The sequence below is a fragment of the Columba livia genome, chromosome 1 (assembly GCF_036013475.1).
Source record: "Columba livia isolate bColLiv1 breed racing homer chromosome 1, bColLiv1.pat.W.v2, whole genome shotgun sequence".
Classification (NCBI taxonomy): Eukaryota; Metazoa; Chordata; class Aves; order Columbiformes; family Columbidae; genus Columba; species Columba livia.
Genome location: NC_088602.1, coordinates 38,047,629 through 38,063,645, shown reverse-complemented (window position 1 = coordinate 38,063,645; position 16,017 = coordinate 38,047,629). Strand labels below are relative to the sequence as shown.

Sequence of the window (16,017 nt, the reverse complement as noted above, 5' to 3'; positions counted from 1 at the left end):
AGCATGTGACCCACAATTCTCCCACAGGAGGCCAGACAGCCTGCTCTTCCTAAAAGAGTGGTCTCCATTAGTGTCAAGGAAACAACAATATCTGAAAGGAGGTTGTACCATGGAGGATGTTGGTCTCTTCTCCCAAGTAGCAAGTGACAAGACAAGAAGAAGTGGCCTCAAGTTGTGCCAGGGAAGGTTCAGATTGGATTATTAGGAAAAAATTCTTCGCAGAAAGAGTTGTGAAGCACTGGAACAGGCTGCTCAGGGAACTGGTGGAGCTACCATTCCTGGTGGTCTTTAAAAGGTGTTTAGACAAGGTTTATAGGGAAATGGTTTAGTGCTAGAGTTTATGGTTGGACTCTATGATCTTAAGGGTCTCTTCCAACTGCAATGATTCTATGATAATTTCTAATCACCAATTAAAAGAGAAAACAGTGTCCCAGTTCCTTCCGTATTTTCTGAGTACAGCCTCTCACATTAATTAGGAGGAACTTGTAAACTGATGTCACTATCTTAACCTCTTTATTAACTTTCGTCTGAGACACCCAGCTCTTGTCTGGCTTCTTGCAAAGTGCTGTGAGGAAGCTGGAGTGCCAGAGGCAACTGAAGCCAAGTTCTTCATGAGGTGTAAGGGCTGAATGAAAGGCTGGGGTAAGGTTGTTCTCAAATATAACTATTCTAGATCAGAACTATTCAGATCGTCAATATTTTAGAAAAAAATGCCAGATGCCACAGAGCACAAAGATTCTTAGATTATGTGCATGACACGTTTTCACATTTCAAAACTCTTTCAACTTCTTGTTTCTTTCTGAAGATGGAAATTAAAACAAGAAGGTGATGTCTACTAATTCACATGTTCAGTGTTTTATGTACAGCTATAAGAATTCATTCTTTATTTTTCCTTTTGAAAAAGAGAATTCAAAGTTAAAGCAAACAAGTAAAATGGACCAAAACAAGCTGAATTCTGCTGTCATTTCCACAGCTGCAGCACACTGAAACTTAGCTATAGCTCCTATTCCTGATTAATGTCAGCATGACACATCAGAACTTTGCCATGTACAATGCTGAATCTCATGTTTTGATATACATTTTAACCCAACCAATTGGAGTAAAAACACACACTTAGTACTTGGTCATCAAGATTACATGTTATTGGGAGCACTTGATCCTAATCAAATCCCCTGCAGTGCTACAGGCTGGGCACAGAGTGGCTGGAGAGCAGTCAGACAGAAAGGGACCTGGGGGTGCTAATTGACAGGAAGCTCAACATGAGCCAACAGTGTGCCCAGGTGGCCAAGAAGGCCAATGGTATCCTGTCCCGTATCAAAAACAGCGTGGTCAGCAGGACAAGGGAAGTGATCCTTCCCCTGTACTCTGCATTGGTGAGGCCACACCTGGAGTATTGTGTTCAGTTCTGGGCCCCTCAGTTAAGGAAAGACATTGAAGTGCTGGAGCGGGTCCAGAGAAGAGCAACACGACTGGTGAAGGGACTTGAACATAAGACCTATGGGGAGAGGCTGAGGGAGCTGGGGTTGTTTAGTCTAGAGAAGAGGAGGCTTAGAGGTGACCTCATCACTCTCTATAACTACCTGAAGGGAAGTTATAGCCAGGTGGGGATTGGTCTCTTCTCCCAGGCAGTTAGCAACAGGACAAGGGGGCATGGGCTTAAACTCTGCCAGGGGAAATTTAGGCTGGATATTAGAAAGAAATTCTTTACAGAGAGAGTGGTCAGGCATTGGAATGGCCTGCCCAGGGAGGTAGTGGACTCGCCGTCCCTGGAGGTTTTTAAACTGAGATTGGACATGGCACTTAGTGCCATGATCTAGTAAACGGACTAGAGTTGGACCAAGGGTTGGACTCGATGATCTCCGAGGTCTTTTCTAACCCAGTCGATTCTGTGATTCTGTGATTCTGTAATATATTCAGAGACTGATACAGCAAGGGCAGTGAAATGCCAGAGTAGATCATCTGTCTTATCCCATCAGTTAAACTCGGATGAAATATTTTTTAAATCAGCAAGTGGGAGCAGGGGAGGGAAATAGAAAACTTTTACATTAAAAAAAACAGTTCAATTTTGAAGAAAGCTATTTTATTCATTCAAATAGCACATGGAACACTGTATATGCTATTCTAGTCCCCCAGTACGAAAAAAAAAACGCACTGTTTCACTTGTGGCATGTCAAAATGATAGAGCATCCCTTATTTATCCTGCTCTTTGCTTTTATTACTGTTGTAAACCAACCAAGTGCCTTTGTTAAATAGCTACAGAAAAATAATCACCACAAAATAGGTGGTTAATTAAGACTTGAATGTGTGCACTGTTGTAGGAAAATAGGAAATTAGGATTTTAGGCCTATATCAGTGTTATAAGCTGTGCTGCTAAAGCTGAAAGTCTCAGCTTGTCCCCTGTACAGTCCTTACCCAGAACCACGAGCGTGGTTACCTTATGCTCGCTTTGTACCTTTAGTTAAGACATTGATAAATGCTATTCTTAGGGTTGCTGATTTCTATGCTAGACTGGTGAACTATGGATAACAAATGAGACAGGTGGAACTTCAAAAGAAGCTAGCCCTGCGACTGATGACCTGTCGTTCTGTACTTGCCAAGAAAGAAGAAGTGGAACCCGCAGACCACTGGAACGGAAGGAACCTGAGGATATCAACAGTGATAGATATCGACAGTGATAGACAGTGATAGATTTTGTTTAGTTGCATAATACCTGTTAGAACCCTATATAATGACTAGTTATACTGCTGTATGATTGTCACTCTCTGAGGAGGTGACCCAACGCTGCTGTTCCTGTGAATCTTCTACAATAAATACTGCTCAGAGTAACCCACAAGAGTTCGAGTCTCTACCCAGCGCCTACCTACGACCTTTTTTTCATGCACCATCTTGTAAGATTACACTGGTTTGGCAGAGGCATAGCCATTTATCTAATGACTTAAAAAATATACTTAAGAATATCTCGACTGCAAAACAAATATAAAATATTATTTATGTTCTTTAACTTTCATGGTTTAGATATGTATGGTATAAAATCAAAGCATTCAAGATCCCATTAAATACTAAACTGCCTGATAATGACATGAATATTTTCTGCACAATACTTAACTCTGCATCCATTTTAACACAGAAATAGTCAAGTTGCATGGGATATTACAAGGTGCTGTAATATCATCGCAAACATTCTCTTTAGAAGCAGCTGCAGAATTTTTTTGCATCATCTATAGTTCTCTGTTGCTATTCTACATCTAATCATTTGCTGTCCCACAGTTCCTATTTATTTGAATATATGTAAGATTTATTTTTAATATATACTAGATTCTGGTTTCATTCATATGACTATAATTTCCAGAATATAATTATGTCCATCAACAGTCCACACATTTGTATGGAAACTGACTTTTTATGGTTTCTCAATCTTGTGGGAAAATTAAATATTGATATAATTTCTTTCTTTACTTTTTAAATTATTTGGAATCATTCTCAAAACCCCAAAACAAAATTGTAGTTCATAGCCAGAACAGGCCAACACAAGCAATTGATATGAAATTAATAGCAGGAAAAAAAAAAGTAATTATGAGTCTCTATCATTGATTTGACAGATACCACTAATACACGAAGCTTTTCGTAATTTGCCATTCTTGGTGCTTATATAGTTCTCAAGAAAATTATATGATTTCATCGGAGTAAAACGTAATGTGATGAAAGGACAGTCAAATTGGGATTCTCCTTCAAGAAACCATCTATAGACATTCGTTCCAAACAATAAGTTCCTGTATATGCACAAAAGCAATAGGTATTTCACTGTATGAAGTCCCATCTAACCATAATGCTAGAAAGGGACTGTTTACCCTACACTGCTGGATTCTTTCAGCTATGTGGGTAACACTAGACCAACCTTCATTAGTCAGTTTCGCCGTCTGAGAGTTCTCTTGAAAATGTCTCCCGAGATTTACTTCAAGCTAAATCGTTATCTTCCATTAAGCTTTTACTCATTCTGCATCTAATACAAAGTGCATCTCATGAGTAACGTTTGTCCTTCCTGTGATATCAACCTTTTGCCACCCAACGGAAATACGTGTTGTTGTTAATACTGCCTTACAAAGCCACACGCCCAACAAGTTTCATCTGTATAAGGCTCAAGTCATTATAGAGAGATTCTGCAGTGATAATTCCAGACGTGTTTCTTGGAAGAGTGACTTTGCAAGTGATCCCCAAAATCCTTTGTGTAGGTGCTGCCAAAGACTTAATAAGTACCTGTTAGTGACAAAAGAAAAAGCTATATTAATATGTATATTAAATACACATGAATATCTACCAGAAGATGTTAGTCCAAGGAAGAACTTTAAATGAAAACATGACTTCAGTTAGATTTTGTTACAAAACTCTAAAAACATGTAAGATAAAACTAGAACATTTCCACTGTTCATAATGATTCAGTATCTCAACAATATGAAGGGGGGAAAAAAGTAAAATAAAATTTTATTCAATTATACGCCAACTTGGCATATACCTTTTAGAATAGTTTCAACCAGAAATTCTAACTTTTAAAAATTTCCTGTAGGTAAAAATGTTATATACAAGTCCACGGCAAGGAAAACATCTCATTTGAATTGTATTTCTAAAATTCAAGACAGAAATTCTCACAAGCTATTTCTATAACCCTAGTAAAGCAGGGCAGTGGGCTGTGGACCTACTGGTTCACAGATCAAAAGGCACAGATTGGCTCATGTCCAGCTTGCAAAGGTGTCCTGGTTTTGTTTAAAACAAGACCAATTCTCTTTTAGTGAATTTCCTTTTCAGCTAAGTTCCTTTAAGTAACTGCATGTTTCTGAAATTGGCTGCATGTTTTTTGGACACTGCTTCAGAGCTGATAATGGTAGAAAGGGGATGTAGAAAAGGTCCAGGCTTATCCTTATTGCTGTGGCAGTCAAGGTCACTGATAAATTTTGTATGTCCCATAAGTGACAGGGGCATACAAAACGGGTGACCAAAACTGATCAACTACGTATTCCATGCCATCCACGTCATACACCCTATAAAAGCAGGAGATCACAAGGGTCTCGCTCTCTTCGTCCATGGCCAGAATCTAAACAGGATCCTGCCTGTTCTGCCTGCGATCCTAGGCCTGGTCTGTGCAACCCCAAATCCAGTTCCTGTCTGCTGTGGAGTCCAGTCCAGGACTTCTGGGTGCCTGCCCTACAGCCACTGGAGTGACACCAGCTATACCAGGAAATTCAATATTGATTTTGTATATTTTGCTGGATTTTCTCTCTTATGATTAGTATTATTAGTAAAGAATTTTTAACTTTCCAACTTGTAAGTCTCTCTCCCTTTTCCTCCTATGAGAGTGTCTACCAGTTTATTGTTGTCCTGTAATAAACAGTGACAAAAGAGCAAAGTTACTTTGTCACAGGTTTGTCTTAGAAACAGCTAGTCAAGAACACTCCAAAAATCAGAAACAAGCTAGTAAATAAATAGTGTGGATGATCAGGATCCAGCACTCCTTATTGGCCTTTTTCATTTTACTACACAGATGGACCTCCACAAAGTTTAGGAGTTTACATGTGCTGTTGCTTTTGACTAAGTCAACCTTTATATCAGTTTTGAAGACCCACCTAGTCATGATAACTTTTTCTGAACATAAAAGCTCATTAAATTAATGTTGTTCATGTGTATGTAAGCTTTACTACATTGTGACTAGTGGTTTTGATGGATTATGCAAATAAAAAAAGATTATATATACATACCTAGTTTATCATAATGTTGTTTCCAGATATAGGAATCAAAGAGCATAAATATCTCAATTCTTGCTTTTCAGAACAGATTGGTGGAAATAGTTTTTATCTACTCAGTCACTGGTTCTTCAGATCCTGAACAGGCAGAGCTTTCAAAATAACTTATTTCAGTCAAAACAAAACAGAAAAGAATGACAGAACACACGAAGACAAAATGTCTTTTCAAGAAGACTCTCCAGCTGTTTGCTAACTCTGGCTTTCCAGTTCCTCAGCACCAGGATGTGGTCTTTACTGTTTTACAAACAAAACCAAAATTCTCAAACATATTTCATTTGCCTATAGACAGCTGCACACACATGTGATAATTTCAGATTGCCACAACTGCTACAGAGGAACACTGCATTCTATTTTTATAATCTTCAAATTTTCACAAGTAGGTTTTATTTTTTACCATTCACTAAATAAGACTGTGGTTTTCTGAATTCTATTATTTGGTTCACAGCAAGGATGAAAGCTCAGAAGAACACAGAAGTTATTTTAATTTCAGAAAATGCTTTGGTACACTGATTTTAGGGCTTTCATTTAATGCACAGTCTATGTGTAAAGAAAAATCAAAACTACTTCTTAAAACAATGCTACAGCTGCATAGCTTTATGAAGCAAAACAGCTATCAGTGGTCTTAGCAATAATTCTGGAAGTAAAGCATCCAACATCCAATGTATTAAGATCTACAATTTATTTATTTGCTGGTACAATTTAGGAGAACTGACCAGAATGACTCATAGTGTTTGTAAAGTGGTTTCTAACTTAAATTTCACAGACCTCATAAAATCTGCTGTGTGCCAGTTGGTAGTGAAGAACTTCAACATTATACAGCTCAAGTTTTAAGATTGCAAATTTCTTTGGAATTATTAGTGAGTTGCATTATAATTCTCAAGGAGCTGCGGAGGATCCATTAAGGCAGAAAAACATTTTGTTCCTTACTAATCTGAAAATATTTATGCGCTTGCTACGATATGACTGCATTCGGACAGTAATCCACATTATGTACTACAAATACATTCAATTACATCATCAATATAAAACTCATTTTCATCCAAATAAACAGATTCTGTCCAGAGTTTTGTATGAGCACTCAGAGAGAAATTCAGTAGAATTAAGTGTACAATTTACACCATCAAAACGTATCTTGGGTAAAATTCTGTCTTTAAAGAATTACCTCAAAAAATATGTGCTATTTCAATCAGAATAAAGCTTAGAAGGGATTTGCATGGTACACAGATCTTGAGTGCTTCTCAGCTAAAGAAATAGTGAAATTTCAACTATTTGTCATAATCACATAAGATTCAAAGATACAGCTTAGAATTAAAAGTAGTTTGATACAAGATTCTTTCAAGTGCCAATGATAATTGAAAAATTCTAATAGGACGAAGCAATAAAGCAGAGTTTCAAGCTACAAGAAAGTTAGAACCTAATATTCAACAGCTTGCACATCTGTGCATGTATACACATTTACGTTTAAAATACTCATATGCACCTTTCAGTATTTTTTGTTTAAACTACTTTCCTGTACCTTCTAGAAATGTTTCTATTTTTATAATATAAATATTACTAAAAAGAAAACATTTACCTAAAATATTTAGAAAATGCCTATTGTAACTGATGATTTTTTTTTCCCCTTCGATCTTTTAGTCACAGATCATGGAAAAAAGAACAAACAAATCTGTCATTTGGCCTTCAGCAACTTTGGAAAATAAACACAGACAACACAGTCAAAACCTATTCAGAATTTCACTGTACAATAATTAGCTGAACATTTTTAACATGTTTTACTAATGCTAGCCTGAAACCTAAATTAAAGGCCAAATCCTGTCTGCTTCTGAGAAAATATCTTTTACTTTACTAGAAGCAACAGTAGAACCAAAATCAATTCAAAATTAATAAAAATCATGATGCATCAGTATTATGTTGACTAACAATGAAGGCTCAGTAAAAAGAATACAAGGCAAAGAATAGAATAGTGCACTGTGGTTTTATTGATGGCAGCAATGACAATTTGCCTCTTTCATATGTAAAAAGTATTCAGCTTTGTGTAATTAAGAACTTTAAAAAAGTCTATTGTGGTGTCATGTCTACATTCCTTCTGCTCACATGAGCTTTCTCTGTTCCATTCTGTCGCTTGGGAAAAGCCAGAATTTCTTCTAGAAAGAATTTCTTCAGCAAGTTGGAGCTGCCAGTGAATTTTCTTCCACCCCAAGAAAGTTTCTAAATGAAAAAAAAAAAAAAAAATATATATATATATATATATAAATAAAAACAAGTCTCTGCTCTTTGTGCAACATACACTTTACTGTTATTTCATTTTCTTCCTCCAAAAGAGTAGGTATCTTCTTTTCAGTACTTACAGAGATATAAGTCTTGTAAAGAATAAATCAGAAGGTTGCACTTAGAATGCAATAAATATGATTGGTATAATACAAGGAAATAACACTTTCTGGCAGTAACTTCTCACAAAAATACAGTTTCTCCATTGGTAAGGACTTTAATACAGATTTTATAGCCAGTTTGACAAGGTGCAGATTAATTCTGCCACAGAGCAAAGGAATACCCAAGAAACAGATAATGACCAAGCACTCATAGGTTTACACTCACAGGATTTTTCAAGCTCTCCCAAAAGCTATGATCCTTCAAAACATTCATTTCTGATTACTTTTTCCCCTTCTTTTTCATACTGTCATGACATGCTATACAGGAAGTGTAAGCTCAGGATGTATTTTTATTATTGATAGATTCTAATTCTTATATCTTGATTCTCTAGGAGGAACACCTTATTTTAGAGACCCGTTAAAGCTAGTATTTGACTCATGCACCCTAAACAACTTAAGAGTGGGTTCAAGGACTCTCAATAGAATGCTCTGAGAAAACTCTGAATTAGTGTTCTCTACTTCACACTGCTGGATATTAATAAATGACTATTTCTAGTACCACAGTGAGGTACTGACTACCCCATACTTCTGTTACTTCACCTTAACATGACTATTTTATTGCTCTCTCTTCATAATAATCACCAGGGCAAGACTTTCTGCAAGGCTGCAGTAATTGTTCCTAATGCTCAAAGCATGTAACAGTGTGGCTCTTCAGAAGGATCACAGAATCATGGAATCATATAATGGTTTGGATTGGAAGAGACATTTAAAGATGATCTAGTCCAACACCCCTGCAATATTAAAATTCTTCAGAATTTACCAGTTTATAATATAAAATAATCACCAACAAGGTCTCTTTGCAGGAAAAAGAAAAGTTACTTTACATAATACAGAGGTATTCCCTCTCAGGGAGTAAAGGTCCAAATCATCAAAGATGAGGTGAAGAGGTAAAGCATCCTTCAGTGGAAAGTTGTGGCAAAATTATCTCACTGTATCCTTTAAAACCTCCCCTGATAAAACATATTTTCTTCTAACAGGATATCAAACACTTGAAATAAGAACAATATGCCATGCTCTCAAAAGCTCTAAGAATTAAAAAGCAGGAAAAAATGCATAGAAATCCATTTCTAGAAACCGACATTCAATATTCCTGAACTTTTACATGTCAAGACATTAAAATAACACTGCTGCATAAGTCTGGGTAAACTGAAAGTGATTTCGAGAAGGACTATGTTCGATTTTCTGCCTACATTTAAAATCAGACAAGAACTGATTACATCCACCACTTATTTTTTTAAAAGCTTAATAGATTATCTTTACTGGTTTCTCTCTGATTCCACTCCTTAGGTCACATGTAATGCATTTCAAAATGCAACATAAGTTATATAGTAGCACAAGATGTACTATGGAGAGCCATAAGCCAAACCTGAAAAATATTTCCACCACAGTATCACAATAAACACCTCTTCACTTCACTTTACCTACCAAACAAGGCAAATGTGGGCAGCTACACTGGACTTTACATGTTCTTAAGAAAGCAAATCTAGCTTTCTTAGTGACAGTAGTGAAAGCTACTCTGAACCACACAGCAGAAGCTTCTGGATACAGCACTACAATATTTTTATCCTCAGAAAGACAGGTAATAGTGTTGTTAAACTGAGGAAGAATTTCCACTTTTTGACACTATTCAGAGATGGCCATGAATGTCACACTCTTGAAAAGAAAGGAACACAGTGTTTAGTTTTCCAAATATTCACTAGAACACAGTGGCAGAGGATAAAAATGGGAGTTGCAAATTCTAGACAAAATAAAGGATTGTTTTGACTGGAACTAATACAGAAGCTAACTATGCCTAAGCAGCACCACTCACCATCTATGTAGGAGACATCTCCTGCCTCTCTATTTTCTTTTTCTACTTGTGTGATCCTAGTATTTCAAGAATCTAAGATCTAAGTATTTAATTTCATATCTTGCCAACTTCTTTTTGGTGTTAACATCCAATAACTGTTACATTATTTTATGTTGAAATGTAGTTGAGCTGAACACTGGAAATTTTCCAAATACAAACCGAAATCTGACAAAGTAGCTAACTACAATAGCTAGATACAGCAAATCATTTTATTATAAAATACACAAATATTCTTGTTGACTACATTTTAGCCATTGGAGACAGTCTCCATTTAAACAAACTTCTAACAATTCAGTTAGCAGGAGCCAAATAAGATAATATTGAATGTTTTGATCTGGAGGGAATGAATCTTCTTATCGAGGAGTAAATTGTATTTTCTCATAATGAATTGCTGTTTGTAGTGATTACTATTTAAGGTATGCATAACTCCTACGATATTTACTATTTGTATTGTAGAAGGTAAAGTGCATAATATTCCAAAAGAGACAGACTTACAAAAGTACCAAAATTTACCAGGTTTAAGCTGCCACTGCCTGTACACTGCTCTGGGTTAATAGGTTCAGTTTTGGATGACAAATTGGCACAACTTTTCTAACTTGAGCAGATGTTGAAGTAAACAGTCCTGGGCCAAAAGAGGACACAGGAAATACCTCATTTCACCAACACTGAGCACATTTCATTCGGCTGATCACACTAACACTCCTCTGAGCCGACTGAGCTGGTTTAGAACTCAGCTCGGTGCATGTGCCAATGCACTATGCATAAATTATCTCACTACATGTTTATTGATAGCGATTGATGCACTTACTTAAAATAGAAAATCCAATGATATGGGCAAAAATAGAATAATTATCACCTTGGCAAGAGTCAGGAATAAATTTTGGTATTCTATTGCCAGTACTCCCCGAAATGAAAAAGGTATTTTAGCATATGACCAAAAAAAAAATAAAATAGTGTTATTGCATGTCAGAAAGAGCTGCAGAGATCAGTAGCACCTATTAAGCCAATTGAAGATGAAGGACTAGAACAAGAGAAGGAACTAAAAAGAGTTCAGGAAAAATAAAAATATCAGATTCAAGACAAAGACATATTGTAGATGTACACCAAATAGCTTGCTTTTTTCTGGATAGATTTTTAATCAACATCTGAAAATTAAAGATTTAGAAGATCCACAAGTAAAACGAAAGCAATGACGTATACCTGATTTGTTCAGTATAAGAATTATAACTTTGATCTGACTAGACATTTTAGATTTCTGAATGTGCAGATCGGGTGTATTTTTTTGAGGATGATAGAGAATCCCTTAATTTCTGCTAATTAATAAAATATCGGTGCAAGTATATCCTCAAGATATAGATGGTAAATACTCTTAGGTCTTGGACTTCCCCATTCAATGGTGAACTCACAGATTTCAGATTTCAGTGTGCAAATTCTCCTTTCCATGCTAAGAAGAACCTTAGAAAGAATATTTATCCAAATAAATGGTTCATAGTAAGTACAATATGGGATTTTGGACAGGTGTAGACAATACTAAGTTCAGCAGGGACTGCAGCCACTTATTTCAGGGAAGAAGATAGTCCAACGTACGTGAACAAAACTCACTGTTGTTATCAGAAGTATCAAGTAAAAGTTTGCTTAGACCCATGAGTCCTTACATAAAGCAAAGTTAAAGCACTACTTGCTAATATGTTTTTATTGCCCAGACTCTTCCCACAGGTATAATAAGGCTCTTCCAACAGCCACAAAATCGAGAGAAACATGTATCTCTGACTTCTAACGTAAATATACCAATATCTGTAAAACAATTTAGAATCAATATGCCAAACATTATCTGCCATGTAGGTGATTGCAACAAGTGGTTTCTAAACTAAAAAGGCACATAAAAGTTTCACTTAAATAATGAGGCATTATTTAATATCCGTAGTTCTCCATAGATGCAGCAACCACTCAGTCATACATGTCCTGTTGCTTAATTTTTATTTTTTTATTTTTTTTTCCAAAAGAGAAACAAGTCTTTTCCAGGAATTGCAAGTTGTCTATTTGCTTGTAAAATGGTGATTACAATAATTTATTTGTTCAAAATATTTGTGATCTGCAACCCAATTTTGAGGGTTCTAATACCAGTAAAGTTCAAGGAAGTTCTTTTATGAACTTCACAGAGACTGAAGAACACTGAAGCACAGAACAATCCAGATAAACTTTTATTGAAATCTAAAGCCATTAAAAACCGTCAATATCATGTATTTACCTTTTATTTCTTATTAATCAGTTTCTAGCTCTTGGAGGTTGATAAAATTGTTGAGTAGGCCGCGTGGATCGTCTTGGCTGACCATCCCCTCCTCTGCGGAATTCTAGAGTTTGTTCATACGTTTCTTCTTCCTCCTCCTGCAGGTAGACAGCATTGTTTTAAATGGAAGAGTAGATAAACGCATTATACATAAGTAGGTATACACATACACACATACATACAAACCCCACACACACGTATGAATGAATTCATGCATATACAGCAACTACTGCCTCTGTGCTGATAACCACTTAATAAAATAAGGGAGATCATGGCAGTGAGTTTTTCAAACCTAGGAAAGCTAACAAATATAAGATGGAGAATCTCAAAACTGAATGCCCAGGGCAGCACTAGAAGTTATTAAATATTTGCAGAAAAAAAGCATATGTATTAAAGCAAAATTATTTTCCAAGAGTCATACAGGCAAGAAACTCAAGAAGCAAAATTTCCTGAATAACCTGCCTGAGTAAGAGAAATACTAGATTTTGGGAGTTTAGAAATGTGTGTGGAATGAAATAAAAGCATTATAAAATGGAAATGCAAGAAACAGTATCTGGCAACATGCATATTAGAAAAACAAATCTGAAACAGTAGATAAAATCTGTGATGCAGTAGTAATGACAAAACCCTACAAGTACAGTGGATAGCAATTTAGATACGAATCTTCTATGTGCAGCATTAATAAACATAAGCTCTGAATAGTGAGAAGAGAGGTAATTACACATTTGCAACATTGCATTCACTCATAGGCATCTCAATACCAGAAAGATGTTGACAAATTAGATGGAATTCAGAGAAAAAAAGTCAAGAGACTAGAGAATAATTTACAAAGGAAGATTAAAATAGCCACATATTTACTTTGATCAAGAAATACTGAAAGGAAAAACATTATTCTGATGGAATATTTGAAGGTGGTACACATTAAAGACAGAGAAGAATTTTAAGAGCATTAGAGTTGATAACAAAGAAATAGACAAAAAAATTATAGGCTGAATATGATTGTGAAATGGTGCCTCAGGGAAACAGGTATAATTTTGTTTCTTTAATATCCTAACGCTACACTGTAGAAGACACCAGGTCCAGAGGGAACATGCTGTGAAAAAACAAAACAAACCAAATAAACACTTGGGAAAAAGTACTGAGTAGATAACTCCTAATTCCCTTTTATTCACAGCACAGGAACAAAACCCAAGAACACTGAATGAGTCATTAAAACTTCGTCAACAATTCCAACACCCAGGAGCTGTTTTAGAGTGCAGCACACGTATAACGAAAAGTGCGCCACAGCAGTAAAATATTTCACTACAAGAGGCAGAAATGAAAATCTACAGCAGAAGTTTGTTTCTGCTGTGAAAAGTCAGATCTTACTCAAACACTTCTTTCTGAATCAGACTGAATAACAAATACGCTTTTTAAAAGTAAGTTACAGACAACCACATTCCTCATGGTAAGGTCTCCTATTTACAGGGCACATCTGTAGTCATAGCTGTATTTCCAGAACAACAGATTAAGGCCTAGTACAGAGAGTGTGCAATAACTGTAGAAGAAAACAGATTTTCAGCACAATTGAACACAGGTCAATTGATTTATGTATTTTAGTTTCAAACTAGCCACAGAATTCTGCCATAAAACTTACTTTTCTTTGTGTACCTTTTTAACTGCTTGCAGCACTATCAATTCCCTCATATAAAGAGGTTCAGAGAAACTGATGATAAGAAAGAAAAAATAGAAAAGCAGACGTCTAACCAAAAAATCCACACAGTTTGCAATACTGTTAGCCCTAGTACAAAGCCTCAACTTAATATAGGATGTAACCTCCCACCACTGACAACACAAGCTGTACTATCACCAAAATGTGAAAAGGTAACCTAGATACCTGAAGTGGTCTAAATACCTTTAGCGCTTTCAGCACACTCCAAGAAACCTGAAAAGCTGAAAAGAGTTTCATATTATGTGCCAAAAGATGAAAGAAAGATGCAATTGCAAGTTTTCTTAAAATTCTTTGCCAAAGCTTCAATCTAACACAAGAGAGTTCGCTCCTCAAGAACAAATTGGTGAACTTCCATGTGCTTGATATCTGGATTTCTCCAAAACTGGAAAAATAAATGACATATATGCACGACTGAAAATTTTGCAATGCATAGTAGTGTTTTCAAGAGACTGTAGCAAATTAGACATGAATCTTTTCTTTGTAATCTTGGTAGTCTTTGCTCAAAAAGAACAGAAATGAAATAGTTCGGTGCATTGCACCTCACCTGTAACAGCCAACCTCCTTCTGACAATAAGTATACCGCAGCAAATTTTTAGAGCAGCAAATCTTCATCAAATCTCGAGGTTAATGTTTTTGATCCTTCTAATCCAGTAAAATAAAATTAAAACTAGAATGCATCTTACACATTTCCGTTTGGTGTAATTACACATAAAAGGAAAAATTTCAGATGCATGCATTCCAATTTGTGTTTTTATTACAACAGGCAAAAGTGAAACTTGAAATCACCTTCACTTTCTTGAGGCTCTGAATGCAAGTGAGTAATGCAGTAAATGACAATAAGAGCAAATGAGGAACAGAACACTTTTTAACTGTACCCTTATTGCTCTCTATGCACAGTGACTCCCAACAAAGAGTTGTCAATCATCTTGTTGAATTCTGCCATCTTCATGTCAAATGACATGTTGTTTCTTGGGTCTTACCTAGTCACATTTGATCCTAACTGGATCTAACATTCGCCAAAATAACAAATTTGTCAAGCCATATCTTTATTAAACATTATTTCTTGTTTTGCAAGTAGTTGCATTTATTTTCTTCCACCAGTTCTTGATCACTGACCCTCAATTCACCAGACTGATCTTTCATCCTTTTTGTAGTGTCATTTTATTTTATTTCTATCTTAAAAGATTTTTTTCTGGGTTCATCTTTATCCTAATTTACTTCAAAATCTCTCCACTAAATGCTCAAAAACTGCCACCCCTCTTCTGGAACAGTATCCATCCTTTGCAAGCAAAATTTAGTATCTCTGATCTTCACTTCCTTGCTTTTTTTTCTCTTCTAAAAACTTCAGCTGTCTATATTTCTTCCATTACAATTCTACAGTCAATTAAGTCACACATCTGGCCACCAGATCTATTTTTCCAGTCTTTCTTGCTGCTTGCTTTCAATTTATCAGTTGCTTGTGATTAATTCTAAATTATTCCATTTCCTACTCCCTTATCCATGTCAGATCCAGATTACATTTCATAAAGCAAAGGTGGTCACAAATCTCTCTTAAAGCATTTTCATTCTCCTTCTATTACTAGCAGAGGTTTCATGTTAGTACAGTACTCCAAAATCTTATATATTTTATTATCTCCATTCTTCAGCTTATCATTTATTATTTACCTAATATTCCAGGAATCAAGACTGAGTTTTGTAGTACTTGCACAATGCATACCTAGAGCTATGTACCCTGAGATTAAATGATACCACTGAGCACACATGCAAAAGATGGCAAAAACTGGCAGATCCATAGGAAAAAGCAAGGGAAAGTTTAAAATGCAAACAATGGAATGCACAAAGAAATTACTGCAGTAACAGGTGAGAACGATGTGGGAGAGAAGATGGAAGATGCCGGTGTTCTTCAGGTACTTAAAGCAAGAAGGTGAACAAGGAAGAATAAGTCACTG

At 35.9% G+C, this 16,017-nt stretch overlaps 1 protein-coding gene and 1 long non-coding RNA gene across 5 annotated transcripts in view; both read right to left on the bottom strand.

The window, feature by feature from the left end:
* Nucleotides 1–2,063: 2,063 nt before the first annotated feature.
* On the bottom strand, nucleotides 2,064–7,723 carry LOC135578879 (uncharacterized). The gene is made up of 2 exons (XR_010471005.1): nucleotides 5,748–7,723; nucleotides 2,064–4,254 (listed from the first exon to the last, which is right to left on the bottom strand). It is a non-coding gene; the product is annotated as an uncharacterized LOC135578879 (long non-coding RNA).
* A 25-nt stretch (nucleotides 7,724–7,748) lies between these two features.
* The window catches only part of TDRD3 (tudor domain containing 3), a 99,735-nt gene continuing 91,466 nt past the window's right edge, over nucleotides 7,749–16,017 (bottom strand). For all 4 annotated transcript variants that reach the window (XM_065055227.1, XM_065055239.1, XM_065055231.1 and 1 more), the window contains 2 exons: nucleotides 12,319–12,455; nucleotides 7,749–8,000 (listed from right to left, as the gene is read on the bottom strand). In XM_065055227.1, coding sequence (XP_064911299.1) covers nucleotides 12,336–12,455 — 120 coding nt within the window. In that variant the 3' untranslated portion in view covers nucleotides 7,749–8,000; nucleotides 12,319–12,335. The remainder of the gene's footprint in view (nucleotides 8,001–12,318; nucleotides 12,456–16,017) is intronic.